The 18,337-nt window shown below is 35.7% G+C and overlaps 1 protein-coding gene across 2 annotated transcripts in view; it reads left to right on the forward strand.

Annotated features, from left to right (window-relative positions):
* The window catches only part of LOC140162433 (neuronal acetylcholine receptor subunit alpha-10-like), a 310,611-nt gene extending 292,551 nt beyond the window's left edge, over positions 1-18,060 (forward strand). The window contains exons 5-7 of one of the 2 annotated variants that reach the window (XM_072185665.1): positions 1,687-1,889; positions 8,615-8,944; positions 16,391-18,060. In XM_072185665.1, the coding sequence (XP_072041766.1) occupies positions 1,687-1,889; positions 8,615-8,944; positions 16,391-17,025 (1,168 nt within the window). In that variant the 3' untranslated portion in view covers positions 17,026-18,060. Of the gene's footprint in view, positions 1-1,686; positions 1,890-1,971; positions 2,175-8,614; positions 8,945-16,390 lie in introns of both variants that reach the window. The other variant, XM_072185662.1, reaches the window with a different exon arrangement.
* Positions 18,061-18,337: the final 277 nt, after the last annotated feature.

Below are 18,337 nucleotides of genomic sequence, written 5' to 3' on the forward strand. Positions count from 1 at the left end.
GGTTTTATAATGTTTAATACATGTTCCAGGGTGAAAACGTCATGAAAGTTTGTGAAAGATTTGTTTTGGTCCCTGAACATGTATAAAACATTACCAAAGTATGCGAAACTATACGCAACTTTAGTGTATACATGTTGAGGTGCCAAGTGGACTTACGGTCTTCTTGCGCTCAGGTCTTCACATGTCCATGACGTCACTTGTAATTACGATAACATTTCTTTCCAGAAAGTGCCTCGTGTACAAGCTCCAGACTCAGACCATGTATGATCGATATATTAGGCTATTCCAGTTTAAATCCCTACAACACCCTACTGAAGACATGAAGATATTTGAAATCTACATTACTGTGTGGGAGATATTAAGATCATGTCTTCCATATGGGGTGTATGGAGTTCAACTGGAACAGCCCATTTGTTATTATTGAAGACCGAAATAAAAAGACTAGTTTGCGTCTGACGTCAGGGCAAAGGCGCGACGTGATTGGCTGATGACCTGCGCAGTATGGCATTTTTGGTCTGGTTGACATGACGTCATACGCAAACTAGTCTTTTTAATTCGGTCTTCAATTATACTCTCTCTGATTCTTATTTGACGATAATTGATTTGTACTGTAGTAGAGGAACAGCGTTAATGTTTTGTGACCAATTCTTAGAACAAAGGTTTGAAAGAATTTTGGCATGCCTGAAGGGTACTGAACAAATTTGGGCTGCTCCTTTCAAAGTGTCAGGCATTTTGGTAGGAGTCAATTAAGGTCAAACAGGGGTCAAAATTACAAATTATCCCAATTCTTTTTAGAATTATACCAAATTGCTCACCTGGTTATAAGGAATCCAAAAACATTTTCCCTACTAGCGCTGTTCCTTTACACTTGAAGTTAATATTCCACAAGCTGACAAATATACTGCGCCAAGAAAGTATCCTTACACTTGGAAAAATAATCACAATTTCAAAACTGAACCATATTGGGGTAAATTTGTTTTTGTAATAGATGCACTATCTTATCCTGCACATTATGACACCACATTGAATCCAATGTGAAATCCAGAAGTAAAGTTACAAGCAATTGAATAGACAAAGGTCCAGTTTTAAAAGTGACAAATTGGCATATTCAAGGCGCAAAAAGATTCCAACCAGCGCAACAAAGAGACTGCACAGTTTCTTCAATAAAACTTTATTTAAAGCAGTATTTGTTTCAGTTTTTACTTCTCTGTACTTTTCATAACTTGCATTTTATGTGTCAGCTCTTTTGTTTCAGTTTTCTTTTGTTCCTTTTGTTTTAAATTAAAGGCACACACAAATTAGACATTTACCACTCTCAAACCAAATGTCTAGTCCGTGGAGTTTTGAATAGGCCAGTGTGTCACTTTTAAAACTGGACCTTCGCCTAATCAAATGCTTGTAACTTTGCTTCTTGTCACATTGGATTCAATGGGGTGTCAAAATGTGCCGGATTAGATAGTGCATCTATTACAAAAACAAATTTACCCCAATATGGTTCAGTTTTGAAATTGTGATTATTTTTCCAAGTGTAAGGATACTTTCTTGGCGTAGTATACGTAGGCTATTCTGTGCTAATTGGACTTATTATTAATATTAATTATTGGTCAGCGCTAATTGTTTTGACAAAACTGTATTAATATATGTTGAAAGTTAATGTTCTCCAAACTAACCTAATCTATTTTTCAGTGCTGCCCCAACATATGAAAACTTTCTAAATGGAACAATAGTCAAAATAAAATATACGGGTGCTATACAATGGGCTGCACCAGTCAACTTTAAAGGTCAATGTTTACTTGACATCACATATTTCCCGTTTGATCAACAAAAGTGTGACATGAAATTTGGTCCCTGGCAACACGACGGAACCGAACTGATAGTAAGTGCAACAGGTACGTATTCAGGTTTTGATTTCATTAATTCTATTATTAACGTGTTTACAATTTTCTTGTTTTTACTTTTAAATCTATGCAGTGCGTGGGCAAAATATGACCCTTTCCTTACAGGGACTATAGTCAAAATCAAATACAATGGTCACATTCAGTGGGCCGCACCAGTCAACTTTAAAGGCTTGTGTATCTTGGACATCACATACTTTCCATTCGATCAACAACGTTGTGAGATGAAGTTCGGACCTTGGCAACATGATGGCACCGAAATAATTATACAAGGCACCGGTGCGTATGGTATAATTATGTATTGTTGGATGGCGCCTGGCACACCCTATATAACGTCGGCCGTATCACATACTGACGTATTTGACATTTTAAACATTTTTGAGAAAATTGGTATATTAGTTTGTTATGTTCTACTCTACATATTCACCAAAAACCATGCTTCAAAGGGGCTTAATTAGTAAGATATTAATTAATTTAATTATGCCGTATTTGCAAAACCTTGAAATGTCTGCATCACATAACGAGGTACTTGCCGATCACCTATACTGCGCAAGCCCAGTATGTCGTATCTGCAATTTGAAGTATTTGCGCGACGTATTTGCGCGACTTCGTCATTGCACGGTAAAATTGCTGTTTTGTCCTTTTCACATAGTGACGTATTTGCGCAATTGTTTCACATAGTGGCGTATTTGCATGACGTATTTTATTTGATATTGATTTTTGTAGAATACGTTACGCTCTGATAGTGATAAATGAATTACATTGAAACTATGGCATATTTTCATTACTTTTAGCCAGGTTTTAATCAACAATAATGTGTTAATCAAGATTATGCAACAAATGAAAATAGGTCCATTTTCAAATTCGATTTTTCTTGAAATGTGTATTTTGCAAATACTTTAGTATGTGATACGGCCGACGATAATATATAATCACCGCCATGGCCGTTTCGTCCTGGCATGATGGATGTCTTTCCACTTCGCCCTTTTTGCTATATCAGCAATATATTAATTGGTTAATCCTCATATATCTATATATTTATCAATATATATACACCAAGTGGTTTCCAGTCAGTGGCAATATATACTGTATGTGAAATTGTTGCTGCTTGATTATTTCACATGTTGATACTTTTTTAATTAAAAATTAAATAATTTTCTGCCTGGAATGAATTTATTTCGGTTATTTTATCTTTAAATATCGTATTAGTAAAGAATAACCTTAAATTGCATGCTTTCAACGTTATATATTTATATACCTTTATACATACTTTTGCACCTTTATATGTGTGCTTCCATTAAAAGGTATCAAAAATGCCAGCTCGTTGGTAATGGAAATAATTTGGAGATTTTAAACCCCGATGAATATCGACAATCAGGAGATGTAGTACTGTTACCCGTTCAATGACTCAATCACTCTTTGTAAATTGTATCCACATCATTAATGTTCTTTTAAAGTAACTCCTTACATTCTAAAAAGAACTCTTAAAGCATGGACTGATTAAATTGAAATATTCTCTTTGAAGTAAACAATATATAATTCTATACTATAGGCCTATATAAATTTTTATATTTTCAGTTTGCATGGAATGTGTATTTAAATAGTATAATTATGTTACTTTGCATTCGTTTCGCTTGTTTAAATGATCGTTTATACTATACATGATTCTTAGAAGATCTGACTATAAAGGTCAAAAGGATCTGATATAGCGGCAAGCAAAGAATTAAGAATGTATCATTTATATAACACCTCAAGGCTAACCCGCCTCCTGAAACTGGTGGATCACTGACAATCAATCCTCAATTGGACTATTCTATTTGAAATCCATACACCCTCGATGGAAGATATGATCTTAATATTCCCAAATGGGGAGCGAATTTTCAAATGGGTGACTCCATTTATTTATTCCGTAGGGGTGTAGGGATTTCAACTGTAACAGCCCGTTCATCATAAATAATTACCAACACACGGCTGTTGTGTGAATCAGACTACAAACCATAATGCCAGCTGCCGAATAAACGGTGTACCTTCACAAATTTGCATGTTAAAACATGTAAAAGACTCAGTTTAATAAAGTTAGTTACCGGAACACTAATTTTATACTGCCTTTTACAATTTAAAATTTTTTACCAAAAATATGCAATGCAATAATTGATCAATTTTAACAACGTGAATAATTTTTTTGAAGATTTCCGACTTCCTGTAAATGTGGATGAATTTTTGTTGGATTTAGTTATCTGAAAGTACCGAGCAAAATTCTTTTTTAAATATATTTAATATTCTACAGAAACTTCAAATCCTCATTTCATTAAAACCATTGAAGTCAGTAATCACAAAGGACCTACTACTTTTCCTATTATACACTTACCTTATGACCACTTTGTGGTCTGATTCAGTGAAAAATATACCGTTCCTCTTCATTACTTCCCGAAGATAATGTCAAGCGGGATAGATGACATGCTTTGGAGGTGATAAGAACTTTATGAACTATGTATGCGTTCAAATCAGGTCATCATTTGAGAGAGATGTTGATGCCAGGTATAAAGTAATTATGTTGTTTTCGACATTTTTTGACATTCTATTTTCAATTTGGCAAGTCAGTGACGTTAGTGCGTAATTTCATTGGGCATTGTTGGGTGCAGCTTCAAGTGGCAAGCGTTTGCTCAAAGCGTTGGCGTACACGTGCGCGTTTAAAGACGGCACATAAATGCGCACGCGAAATAGCCACTTTAACGCATTAACGGTACTGACTTTCCTTTTACTGCTGTCAACGAAATTGTGCTATGCAACTTAACCCCAAAATAGATGGCGCTCTAGCATATTTGGATCCAGAGTTACTGTATTGACATACAAAAGGTATTCTACTGTGATAAATATCGTAAGAAGCTCATGGCATGGAATTACTAAAATAAGAGGGTTAACAAAGATGTGGTATTTATACTACCTGCGTTATAGCTATTAGCAATGAATATCTAGATGGGTGCTAGATGGGCACCAAAGCGAGTCCGAGGCAATTAAAATTGAACCTGGCAATGGCACTAAAATTGACATGTAACCCATTGACTCCTCGTGTATACCCAATATCTCGTATCGGCAATTCTTAGCCAAGTACCATGTAACAAGTTTTCACTGAGAGGGCCAGAACTATTGTACCTGTTGCGAAAATATTCATCTTTCATCCTCACCTATTAAAAATATAAATAACAACTTTTCTAATCACAAATTAAAGGAAACCATAACAATCGCCAAAAAAAATTGTCTAATTCCGATCTAGTTTTCTCTACTTGAACGCTAAATTAACATCTCAAGAAAAAGTAACTAACCACCTTTAAAAATTATTGTATTACAAATTTGTAAAATGCATTGGAAGCAGACTTTATTTCTGCGCATTTTGACACCTCATTTGATACGATAGCCCGGAAAACAATAAAACACCGGTCAATTGAATGTAGTGAGGTCCAGATTTGAAAGTTGCACTTACATACAATACAAAAACACTCAGATATCATTACACAGATTTCCTTCCATTATACTGAAAACAAAATCAATACAATTTACTTTCAAATCTTGGGTTAAAAAAGGTTTTTAAAAAATGCTACAAAAGATGTGTCACAATGTGCAGAAATAAATTTTGCTTCCAACGCATTTTACAGATTTGTAATACAGTTGTCAATTTTTGAATAATGGTCAATATTTAAGGGGGTTAGTTATTTTTTTGAGATGTTTATGTCCTTCTATACACAAATTGTTTCTGTACAGGTCATGAAGGGGTCAGTGTCGTGCGTCATGGGTAATCTTTTAACATACTTTTCATGATCACTGGTACCTACACAGGTGGAATCGGATTAAGATCAAATTGTATTTCTCCTTTTATTTAGTAACTCCATGCTCAGGCGGTATGATGTGGTTTTCCAACTTATGTATTTGTGGTTGGTTTATTACATTTATCATTACTATTTGTACAAATTACATCTGGGGCATCAAATTATGCTATTTCATACGGACCTCCTTTTCTACGGGCATCGGATTAAAATAACGAGTACACGGTGAATGTTCTTGAGTGCAGCGCAATCGACATGGACAATTACAGTTGATGCTATTCGTCGTATCCTAATGACGTCACCAAATATAAAATAATAACCATTGGCCGTTCAAACCAAGCCAGTTCAGTTTTTTATGTGCTCCTTAAAATATTGTTGAATCAACCACTTTATTTTTAGAAAACCGAGGGGGAAATTGTGATACGTTCAGTCAATGAATATACTGTAGAGGCGTCCATGACTGGAACTAAATACTACTATTTAAAAACAATATCATTTTTTTATTCCCAAAGATTTTAGTTTAGGCATGATACTTATGAGAACAGTGATTTACCTTCAGCTTTTGGATATGGGCATGGAACGGTAGTTTTAATTTCCTTAAGGGGTACTACACCCCTGTGGTAAATTTGTGACTATTTTTGCATTTTTCTCAAAAATAATAACACACTGGTAACAAAAGTTATGTATATTATTGGGGCAAGGAAAGCAATTACTACTACACTGAAATTTCAGTGACTCAAGACAAGCGGTTCAGTATATATGATAGGAAATGAGGTACATCCTAGCGGTACCTCATTTCTTATCATAAATAACGAACTGCTTGTCTTGGGTCACTGAAATTCCAGTGTAGTAATTTGAATCCTTGCCCCTATAATATACATAACTTTTGTTAACTGTGTTATTAGTTTTTGAGAAAAATGCAAAAATAGACACAAATTTAACGAGGGGTGTAGTACCCCCTTAAGTTTATGGAATAAGCATGTCACTAGATAGGTCATCTAGTCATCAAGTGCTTGGTAGGCAAACTGTCTTATTTGCCTCAATTCATTTACTCCATTAGCCTCCTTATTGTTAAGTTTGTTATGTTAGGAAAGAGTCTCCAATTAGTGTGATTCAATGTGTACATCATCAGTCCCGACAAGCATTTTGTGCGCATGTGTTATGTTATTACGTAAATAGCCTGTGTACGTATGCATTTCAATATGTCATCGAAACGCATTTTGTTGCCTCTGTTATTTTGCATGATATGGAGATTGATGCAAGAGTAATTACTGTGTCATTATGTTGTTTCTACCAGTGGCGTAGCGTGGGCCATCATATGGGTGGCACCGAGCATGATTGGGGCATCGGGTCTGATTGGGGGGAACATGGTGTTTTTCGGTGAATCCCATAAGCCTTTGCGAGTAGACCTGAGATGTCGTTATTTGCCGTAACGCCGATTTAGTGAACATTGCTACTGCGAATCAATGAAGCGCGCAGTAACGTTGTGCGCATCGGCGTGACGTCAAATGACGACATCTCAGGTCTACTCGCAAGTCGCAACTGGGATTTACCGAAGGTCAATTTTTGCATTTGTCAATGAACGCTTCTGGAATTACGTGGGGCAGGATAACAACTTGTAATCAAAATGGTTGTGTTTTATGGTTTCATATACCTAAACAGACAGAAAATAAATCCCGTGTACCTGATTCGATAATTTAGCTTAATTTCAATTATTGGCCAAAGCTTTCTTGTAGTAAACATAATCAAGTATTTGAAAATTACCGCAATTAATTATTCTGATAACATGACAAAATAAAATTTATACTCTTGTATAATTGCTTTTGGAATATAACTTGAGCAAACACAACCTTTCACAACCACGACAAACATAAATTGAAAATTTAGTTTTGATAAGACTATGACAAATTCACATTTAATTACGTAGAATATCCATCCTTTTTAACTTTTCTAGGAATGAACAAAAATAACCAATACAAATGCTATGTCACCGCAAATTAATGTTGATTATATTGTATGAAATGAATTTTTGCATGATGCACGATTTCATATACTTAAACTATTTGCATGTTACCGGTATTTCACATGATATTTAGCAATTTTTCATATCTGCATCGAATGCAATAATAACATCCATATAAACCTATTTTTGTAGTTCCTATAACGGACATTTTCCATGTAAAACTAAAAACTTTGGAACATGTTTTTGTTTATTTCATTTCAAATCTAATAATTTTGACTTCATTTTGAATAAATATACAAATTATAGTATTTCTGGGAGTATGCCATCGGTTATCACAGTACTGATGCAGTCGGTCCCTGGTAGAGCTTTCGTCAGATGTGTCTCTGGCTTCATCAGGACTTTTGACATTTGACGAAAGCTCTACCACACGATTTGCGTCAAGTGATACATGACCTCATCAAAGATCTTATTTCACACGCGAAACCCAGCATCAACAAATGAATCTTCACTACCGCTGTCCACGTCATCAACAATCATAAACCCGAATAAATTAGACGATATCGTATATTCAAGGACATACCTGATTAACATAATGTTCTTCTTGCCAAAACCAATTCAAATTTTACTGACCTGACAGTTTCGGCCATCTTGGTCGAAGGCTATCATCGGAGTGATGTTACTTGATCCTTCCTTTTGGTTGATTGGTCACCAACAGAGGGCGCACTAGCGCCCAGACCAATCAACCAGAAGGAAGGATCAAGTACCATCACTCGATGATGGCCTTCGACCAAGATGGCCAAAACTGTCAGGTCAGTAAAATTTGAATTGGTTTTGGCAAGAAGAACATTATGTTAATCACACAAACCTGATGAATTTCTTCAAGGACATACCTGATATTAAAACTAATATGAACAACCATTCCTTTATTTTTACAGGGGGAGGATCGACAGTGTTCACAACTAACGGTGAATGGGATATGATGGGACTATCATCGTGTAACAATGTTGAATATTACCCTGATGATCCTGATATCCCGTATACAGATGTAACATTTTATATAAACTTCAGCCGACGTCCTCATTATTATGTTTTCAACCTTATGATGCCTTCATTATTGAATACTTTATTGGCATCATTAGCCTTTCTCCTCCCACCACAGTCACAAGGCAAGGTTAATCTTGGTGTAACATTTCTCCTTTCAATGACTGTCTTTTTGATGATCGTGGCGAAATCCATACCACCTACCAATACGGTGCCAGTAATAGGTAAGCAACTTTTTGACGCTTGAATGGAAGCAGGTCGTATGTGTTTTATTATTATTATGCACTTACGACCTACTTGAATTCTATATAAAATGTTGTTCACATACTTTGTCCAGGTTGACGTTTGAATAGATTCCATTCCCCGGGATTTGTTGACTATCGCTATACCTTTACTGTACAAAGGTAAATTTTACGACCTAACAATACTTATTTTTCACAGAAAGCACCCAAGTTTGAGGGAGAATATTCATGTAAGTTAAACACAATGTGCTGGCATGTTAGGGACATTGGTATAACAAAATGGCTGAAAATGCATCCAAACATGGTGCCACATACCTGCATACCATCAAACAGGGAGACCCCTCCCGCTACATTCTCTACTCTGGTGAATCATAGCATGCATATAAATTCCTCAACAAAAATTTGGAAAGTTTTTTCAAACATCTATATTGGTGACATTTACAATATTCCCCATTACAATGACACCATATTAGAAACAATTACCTTTTTGTCTTGTGAATGTAGTGAGGTCTAAAACTGATCGTGCCAAATTGACCATTATTCTGTGCAGAAAGCTGCACTCCCATATCTGGGACCTAATGCAATACTCCAAAGATGACAACGCTCGTCCCACAGATCCCGGATAATCAACGACTACCTACAGAATATGGGAGTAGAGCGAATGGAATGGCCTGCCATAGGTCCAGACCTCAATCCGATTGAACACTAGTCGGGCCAGCTCGGTCGTGCTGTGCGTGCCAGAGTAGCCAATGCAACCACATTGAATGTCCTGCGACGAATCCAGGTGGAATGCCATCTCACAGCAACGTGAGACCAGGCTGATGATCAGCAAGAGGAGGTGTCACTCAGACTGTTGTGGCTGCGTATGGGTTTTCTACCCGCTATTGGGGTTGTTTGAGCACAGAATAATGGACAATTCGTCGGCTGTATTCCATAGTGGCGTATAGTGATTTTTGGTCATTTTTTGAAAATTGGCACATATGTTTTTAATGATGTTCTCTTTCATTTTTCTAAGTCTCATCAGTCATAATTAGCTAATTAATTAGTAATTAATTAACTAAATGTGGCGTATAGTTACAAAGTGACATTTTTGTATTCCATAGTGGCGTATCGACCATACGCCACTTTTTATCACATTTTATAATTATGAAATATCGGCAAAAATGAAAAACATCGTATGTCATAGTGGCGTACACGTATCGGACCTATACGCCACTATGGAATACGAACGACGGAAAGTAACGCCATAGGGATTACACGGCGACCGAGGTGGCGTACGGTTAACGTTAGGTTAGGGTATTGCGTTTTGTTTGTTTTCCATAGTGACGTATAGTTTTATTTTCAGTTTGCCAGCAATAGTATGTATTTATTTCTTTTGAAAAATATATAACAATAAAATCTATTTAGTTTACTACAGAAATTTCACACCATTTACAAAATATAATGAATGTCTGATTTCGATTTTAAATTGGCATTTCTTCAAACCCAATTTTCTCGAAAAGTTGTTTATTCGCGGCGCCCCACTATACGCCACTATGGAATACAGACGACGAATTTGGCACATTCTGTTTGAGAGACCCCACTACATTCACAAACCATGAAAAGGGTGATTATTTTAAATATGGTGTCATTGTAAAGGAGAATAAATAAGCTATCCATTGATATGCAACACAATATGAACATGCTACAAATAATTCTAGATATAGATGCTTGAAAACCCCTTCCAAACTTTTGTTGAGTAGTTTAGGTGCTGTTTACATACTACTGACCATGTGCCATAAGATGGGGCCCTCTTTCGTGACATATACTATTTTCATAGGTGAAAACATCACTATTCATCTTCTTAAGCAAACAAAACAGAACATTAAATTTTCTCGAGTAAAATGTCACAACTCCAACCAATTGGGGTACCCAAATTCAGAAGCATAGCCTACTACATTTTAGTATCACGATTTTCTCTCTCTTCATACATGCACCTTAAGACAAATAGAGTACAGGGTGTCCCAGAAAAAATTACCGAGTGAATAAAATTGAGTGTAAGTCGAGAAATGGACATCAGAATCAAAACTTCAAAATGTGGCGCATAGCCTATTTTATTGTGCATCACATACGAAAATTTTATTTGATTCGGTAGACTGGTTGCGAAGAAATTAACGATTACATAATGCGTGCATCAATGCAGTTCATTCCAAGTTTGATCAACAGGCGCTTTTTCATACTCGCTCACCGCTTCCTAAAGTTTGTGTATCTCATTAAATTTAGTCCACATTATCTATTTTATAATCCGACGGTGTTATGTTATCCATGCTTCACTGAAGATAAATAACAATTTGTCCGAGAAAACTTCGATTTCTGCAATTGGAAGCTTTCCATCTTCAATTCTTTATGTTGTGCAAATATGTTATATTTTAACTTTTCAACGAACATTTGAGCCAAGAATGACAATAATCAAATGCTTACAGTTTTACGTGTGATTTTTGATACTATACAACATTAATGTTTTGCATTACAATTTCAAAAACATCAATGTGTGTGAGAATTTTTTAAGCCAGCTGGAATTCTTTTTACAATAATTCTTTATGCAACATTTATATCAACATTAACGAAAAAAAGATATTTACAAGTACCGAGCATCATGTTACATGCAAGCTTTCATTTTCAATATCGTGCAGGTTTTTATATTTGAACAAAACCTAATCAGATGTTTTGAAAGAAACAGATTGTTTAAAAAGAACGAAAAGGATTTCATCGAACAACATATGAAGCCCAAATGACAGTGTTAACCACTAGTGCGCATGGTGTTGAATGATCTTTCTTTCAAACTTGGAATGAAGTGGATTGAGGCATGCGTTATGTAATCGCTCATTTCTCCGCAATCAGTCAACCGATTCCAGTAAAATTAGCGTATAAGATGCAGAATAAGATGAGCTACACGCTGATGTTTAGAGTTTTGGATTCTCGACTTAGTCCAAATTCATTCGCCCGGTAATTTTTTCTGGGACACCCTGTATATTTGACGTGTCATGTCAAAAGGAGACACTTTTGGGCAGGTTATCAATTTTGAGGTTTTTAAATATCTTAAATATAGAGATATATTGCTCCAAAATGCCGTTTTCCCCAATGAAATCAGACATTCCTAAGCGAAGATATTGAGTTCGTAAGTTATGGTATGATAAAATTGGAAATTGTCTCAAAAAATACAAGACGCCAGTTATATTCCGGTCTGAAACTATCAGACAATATTCTAAACATTAATAACATCACAAATTCGCAACAAACCCAAATTGTGAAAAAATCTCCCCCGGGCAGATTTTTGGCTATTTCTCCATTTGCGATCCTGCCCAAAAGTGTCTCGTATTAGGTTTGTCTAATAATAAACTTTTTATTTCCTGACGAATAAACTTTTTTACTCCATTTTCTTTCCTACGGATAAAATCCCCCATTTTTCATTATTTGCTGCGACACTAGATCCTTCATTTTTATGATCTGATGAACGAGCATTTTTACGCCTGGTTTTATCGTACATTTTTGTAGTTCTCTGCAGCATTTAAAAAAATTTTGATTTAAATATGAAACAATGATCCTTTACTTATTAGGTCTTCCATATCATATGTGAATAGGTAAATTAACTTTATCTTCTGGTCAAAATGAATTACCAATGGATTTATCATTACCCTAAGGCTAAGTATCTCCAAGAGAAGATCCCAGAAGTGGCCCATAATTCATTGCAAATACAATTTCAATTTACCAACTCAACTCTGCCGATTGCCATGTATCGTAATAAAGCAGAATCATCAGTAAATTTACTTCTTTACAATGTTTCTTCGCTATTTTGACAACTTTAATTGATATATTCAATAGTCCAAAAATACTTCAATAGTCTAAAATTACTGAACTTATCTGGAATAATTTTGAGGCAGATTTGCTGGCTTTTTCATGTGATCATTTGAATGAAACAGACCCAAGAAGATAGATGCAAAAGTACAAAATGCAACATATCGTGTTGCATGCTGGGATATTACCAGCATTCATGGTTTTTCTAACTCAAGACACAAACACAACAACGACATCAAAAACTCAGAAACTGTTGAACATTCATATTCGATTTAAAGGATATGGCGTGCGATATCATATTAGGTAATACGCTATTTGACAACAAATAGTACCCAGATACAGATTTTAAATAGTTGATGTATTGGGTTAATCGCCAGTTTCCGATATCAATTCAACATGAATCGTTCCGTCTAATGTATATTCTTCTTTCTTTCCCAAACATTTGTTAAGATTGTTAGCGCCCAAACCTGCGAAATAAATCTTAAATGTCAGCCCGTCGCCCAGAGTAAACGAGCTGTTGTAAACAACTCCATAATTGACGTGACTTATATACTTCCGATATCTATGTTTAATCAGTTCCTCTTTATTGATATTCAACTAGTTTTGGTCACTACGGAATATAATCGAACAGGATTGTCACGTTCAAGGGGCTGCTTTTAAAAACGACAAGATTATGAATGCAATATGTTAGACATTATGAGGTAAAACAAAGAAAATAACTATTTCATTCCAGCGCAAATGCGTATCCGTCAATCGTAAATCCGTCGATCGTAACATATCAATTTATAAACGCTCTTTAGCAAAGTCATAGTTCATTGAATTTACAACCGTATGACAAAACAGGCGAAAATAGTAACTTTTTGCACAATATTTGCAATTTAGAGAGAATTGGCCATTGCTCATTAAAATGAGGCTAGCATATGGACAATATAAGTGTGCTCTTTGATTTAAGGGGGTACTACACCCCTGTCCAATTTTGTGCCTATTTTGCATTTTTCTCAAAAATCATAGTGCATTGGTGACAAGTAAGATATGGATATTATAGGGCAAGGACTACAACTACTGCACTGGGAATTTTATTTCAGCACAGACAACAGTTGTGGGGTTACAGTCAAAAATGAGGGGAAACCAGTATTTGATCAATAAATCAATAACTTAATTTTCAGTGCAGTAGTTGTAGTCCTTGCCCCTATAATATACACATTTTACTTGTCACCAATGCGCTATAATTTTTGAGAAAATTGCAAAAATAGGCACAAAATTGGCCAGGGGTGTAGTACCCCCTTAATGACATAAAAATTTGAAAAAAAATTGTAAGGAACACTTGAGGTTTTGACTTTTAAAACCTACATTTTGGTCAAAACATGTGCTTGGATAGATAGTTTTCAACAGATTTACCACATTCGCCTTGCTATAACATTGAATTGCGTTATCTGTTGACCTAATGGGGAAAAGTGTTTTTAGGGGGAAGTGTTAGCTTTTGTTTGATTTTAAATAAAATCTGATTGGATGAAGGGAACACTTGAGGTTTCGACAAAAACCAATCACAGATGCCGATTTTCCAGCTAGAAGCTCACACAGCTCTTACGATGCTATGCACTCAACCGTGTAGTGTAATCAAAGACTGTGTAGAGACAATTCACTGCTTGCCTGGAAGCTCTTGGACGAAATTGTGTGCTCAGGTGTATCGAGGTGAAAACTGTGCATAGTTTATAAGACAATCGTTTTCAAATGATATGGTCGATCGCCTTAATGCGTTATGACGCATATCCACATGACCGTATAAATATGACGCATGAGATATGCGACTGAACGTCCATCTATACATCAATGATTCACGCGAGCAGCGAGACATTGCAGTTATACGCAAGTTCGACTAATCGATGAAATAAATCTCTTACTCCGTGATTATATTAAAAATCTCAGATTTTGTCACAAATACGACCCAATACACACATGGTTAAATACCACTAATTCTCTATAACATAGGTTTCAATGGAAAAATAGGTGATTTCAAGCACGATTTTCTCATATAAGGAACTCTCACAGTGAAATGACATTATTCTCAATTAAGAGTAGAAGGATGAATCCCCAAATGACCAAAATTTCAACATATGATGACCTGAGACTTTTTTTGTTTTAAAGCACTGAAGTGGAAACACCACAATTTTACAGTGCGCCCTCCTTTTTTGTGAACAGATTTTGGCCAACTGGTTGGGGGGCAAAATCGATATGCAGCGGATGAATTTGGGTGAACTTTTCATCAAAACTGTAAAATAATGGTAGAAAACATTTTTCAGTGATTTTTAAGCACCTTTTAAGAATGCCATGCAAGAAAAAAGTCTCTCTCTTATTTTCACGCACTGCCCAGCACTAATAGGTGGTATTTAACCACATATGTACACGTAACACATTCTACGGGTCGCATATTACCTGAAATATTTCTTCACTACGTTGAAAATACGTACTAAAGTGCATTATGACCAACAGAGGGTGCTATTACTGTACTAAAGTACGTGGTATTTTGATAACGGGGTACACCGTGCCCATACGTATGCTGTAATACAGAATATCCATCCCAGCACGGCATTTACTGTGCCAATACGACCGTATTGACACAATGTATTACGTGCACATATATGTGTGTATAGGGTGGAAATACAGCACATAAGTGCTTGATTTGTGCAGAATATGTTAGTTCATTGAAATATATCACAAGCGTATGAAAATCAGATTGAGGTTGTCCTCAGCTGATGTTAAGATATTGCTTCAAAAGACTTTAAGGGAACGGATAGCAACGTTAGCATAGTATTTTTGTGGGACATGAGAGCACATCAGACATATTGAATTGCATTCTGAATACGAAGAATGTCCTGATTTTTAAAAATAATCGCGATATAATATAAATTTTATGTCAAATTATTAAAAATTTATATTTTTTTATTTTTGATATTTAACAGTCCTCAATTATCCATTGAAAATTTTGACCTTTTGTATTGAAATATACATTTTTTCCCCAAAACTTAAAACACCTAAAAATTTTACACAAAATACTGTGCAAACGTTGATCTCCATTCCCTTAATACCACTGATATCAATAACTATCTCCATGTGAAACAAGTTGAGTTTTTATCCAACTACCACTAGATTACTGACTTTCGAATTTTGACCACAATTTCAATGTTTGAAGGTATACAAATAGTACAGGATAGGAAACATTAGCTAGTTTTATGTACTTTAGGGGTTTCATCGTTTTTAAAATTTAAGGTAAATTGTATGTTGGTATGTTGGACGACAAAAATTGGCATGGAAAATCAAATTCGGTGCTTTTCTCAAAAACTGTTCATTTTGTCAGAAATCTGCAGTGCTAATTGGATTCCGTGTATCATTTCCTTTCTGAAGGTGTATACTTTTATGTACTTACCATCATTACCTATAAAGATACAATACAATACAAATGTAGGAGATTAAGGTCATAATTATCTTCCACAGGGGGTATATGAATTTCAACCAGAGTCAATATAGCATAGTTTACCTTTCTTTATTTCTATTTGACATTTCCTTTCTTCTTTTTATTCGTTTTTTATCTATCAGGACAATATTTTGCCTCCTCAATGCTTCTGGTGTCCATGTCACTCATACTCAACGTCATAGTGGTAACAGTATTTACAAAAAGCAACGGAGTCGATCCCGTACCCATCTGGCTTCGAACTCTTGTCATTCATATCCTAGCACCATTGGTTCGCGTGAAAACAGGGGATTTAGTGAAGACGGGCTCATCTCGCAAGCGACTTAAAGGCAAAACTAGGACAGGTGGATTCTTCCGATCATCAACCCGTGAAATGGAATTTGAGAGAGTCCCAAATGAAGTAAGACCACATAGTTTAGCATTTGAAACCACGGATGTAGATGCTAACGAGAAACATCTGTTGGACTATGCCCCAAATAACAGTGGGGACAGACTTGAGTCAATCACTTTAGAACTTAAAAAAGTGAATGAAATTCTTAACGCTTTCGGACAAACAAACCCCGGTGGAGGCCCGCCAAAAACAGCGGAAGAAAAGAAAAATTCAAAGGCGTGGGTGGTAACTGCACGGGTACTAGACAGGGTGTTCCTTGTGCTGTACCTTATCGGTAATGTGTCGTCCCTTTTAATGCTAGTATTTCAAATTCTCCATATTGGTGAACCGTACGTGGAGGAGGACCTATGCCATGAAGCAGAGGAGTAAATACTTACGCAGAGGAACATATTGGAAGATTCTACACCACCTATGAAAGATAAGGCCTTAATCTTCCACACAGTGAGTGTGAAATTTTAATAGGGTTACCTGAACGGGTGACTACATTTGAAATCTATAACCCCTTTTTGGAAGATTAACGTCATGTCTTAAGGGCGTGTATGAATTTTAACTGGAATAGCATTATTAACTATATCCTCTTAGTGTCCTACGCAAAACACATACAATTAAAGTCAAATAGAATGCATGCAGGCCTTTTCGTAATTTTCAAAATATTGGTCATAGAATTTGCAAAGAGAGTGTACAATGAAATGAGTTTTTATATAATGCATACAAAATCCACCTTTGATAACGAAATATCAGAATTGTTTTTAAAAAATTCAAAGACTCTTTTTTACCACTATCAAGAGGCAGGTTTTAGGTAAGAACGCTTGTTTCAATTGTAGCATTTTTTTCTGGAATTCCCGGCTATGCAAGTGCCAATGTCAATCAACAAAATTTATATCTTTTCCCGTTAAGGCGGATATAGAAGAAACAAAAGATGAAACTAATTTAAACACCTCTATTTTTAAAAACCTCATTAAAAAGTATTTTAATACTTAAAATTAATATAAAATTGTACCAGCATGTTAAGAAATTGATAAGTTAATTTTGTCCAAATTAAAACAAATCGTCTGTAACAGATGCCAAATAAGGTGATATTTGTGAATTTGTGACATGCGCAAAGAAATAAATGAACAGTGCGTTCGCCTTTTAGCTATGCGTTCGCGCGATGATTCGATACACAAGCAACAAAAACACAAGTTATCACCTTGCTTGCTTTTCTTTTGCTTCGGGGTGTAGGCTGTAAATAAAGCGGGAAATATTTATTGTGTGTTGACAAACATTGGTGAATAATTTCTTTTTATACGAGCCAATTCTGCTATTACCCCGAGTCAGGGTTATAAGAGCCAAGTCAGATAAGATATCTTACCCTTCCCAGAATCCTTAGCAACATGATACATCACCTCATTTCATCTAATGCAAATCTCAGGCGGCGGATGACATGATCGAGCCGGCAACTCGTGAAACCGCCCGGCCGTATGGCATTTTCCATATACTCGGTTAGGTTTGTGGGGTTCATTATCGAACCCCAACGGTTTTAGCTTGTATTTATATTATTTATCAACCTATTTGTTTGTGATATTTCAAGCGTTTTAAAATTTCAAAATAATCCCATTCAATTACACGAAAATTTACTGAATTTAGGGAATGCACGTCATACACCACCTGGCAAATCTCATTACTTTGTACAGCCTCCCTT

Source organism: Amphiura filiformis, chromosome 10 (genome assembly GCF_039555335.1).
Source record: "Amphiura filiformis chromosome 10, Afil_fr2py, whole genome shotgun sequence".
In the NCBI taxonomy this organism is placed as follows: Eukaryota; Metazoa; Echinodermata; class Ophiuroidea; order Amphilepidida; family Amphiuridae; genus Amphiura; species Amphiura filiformis.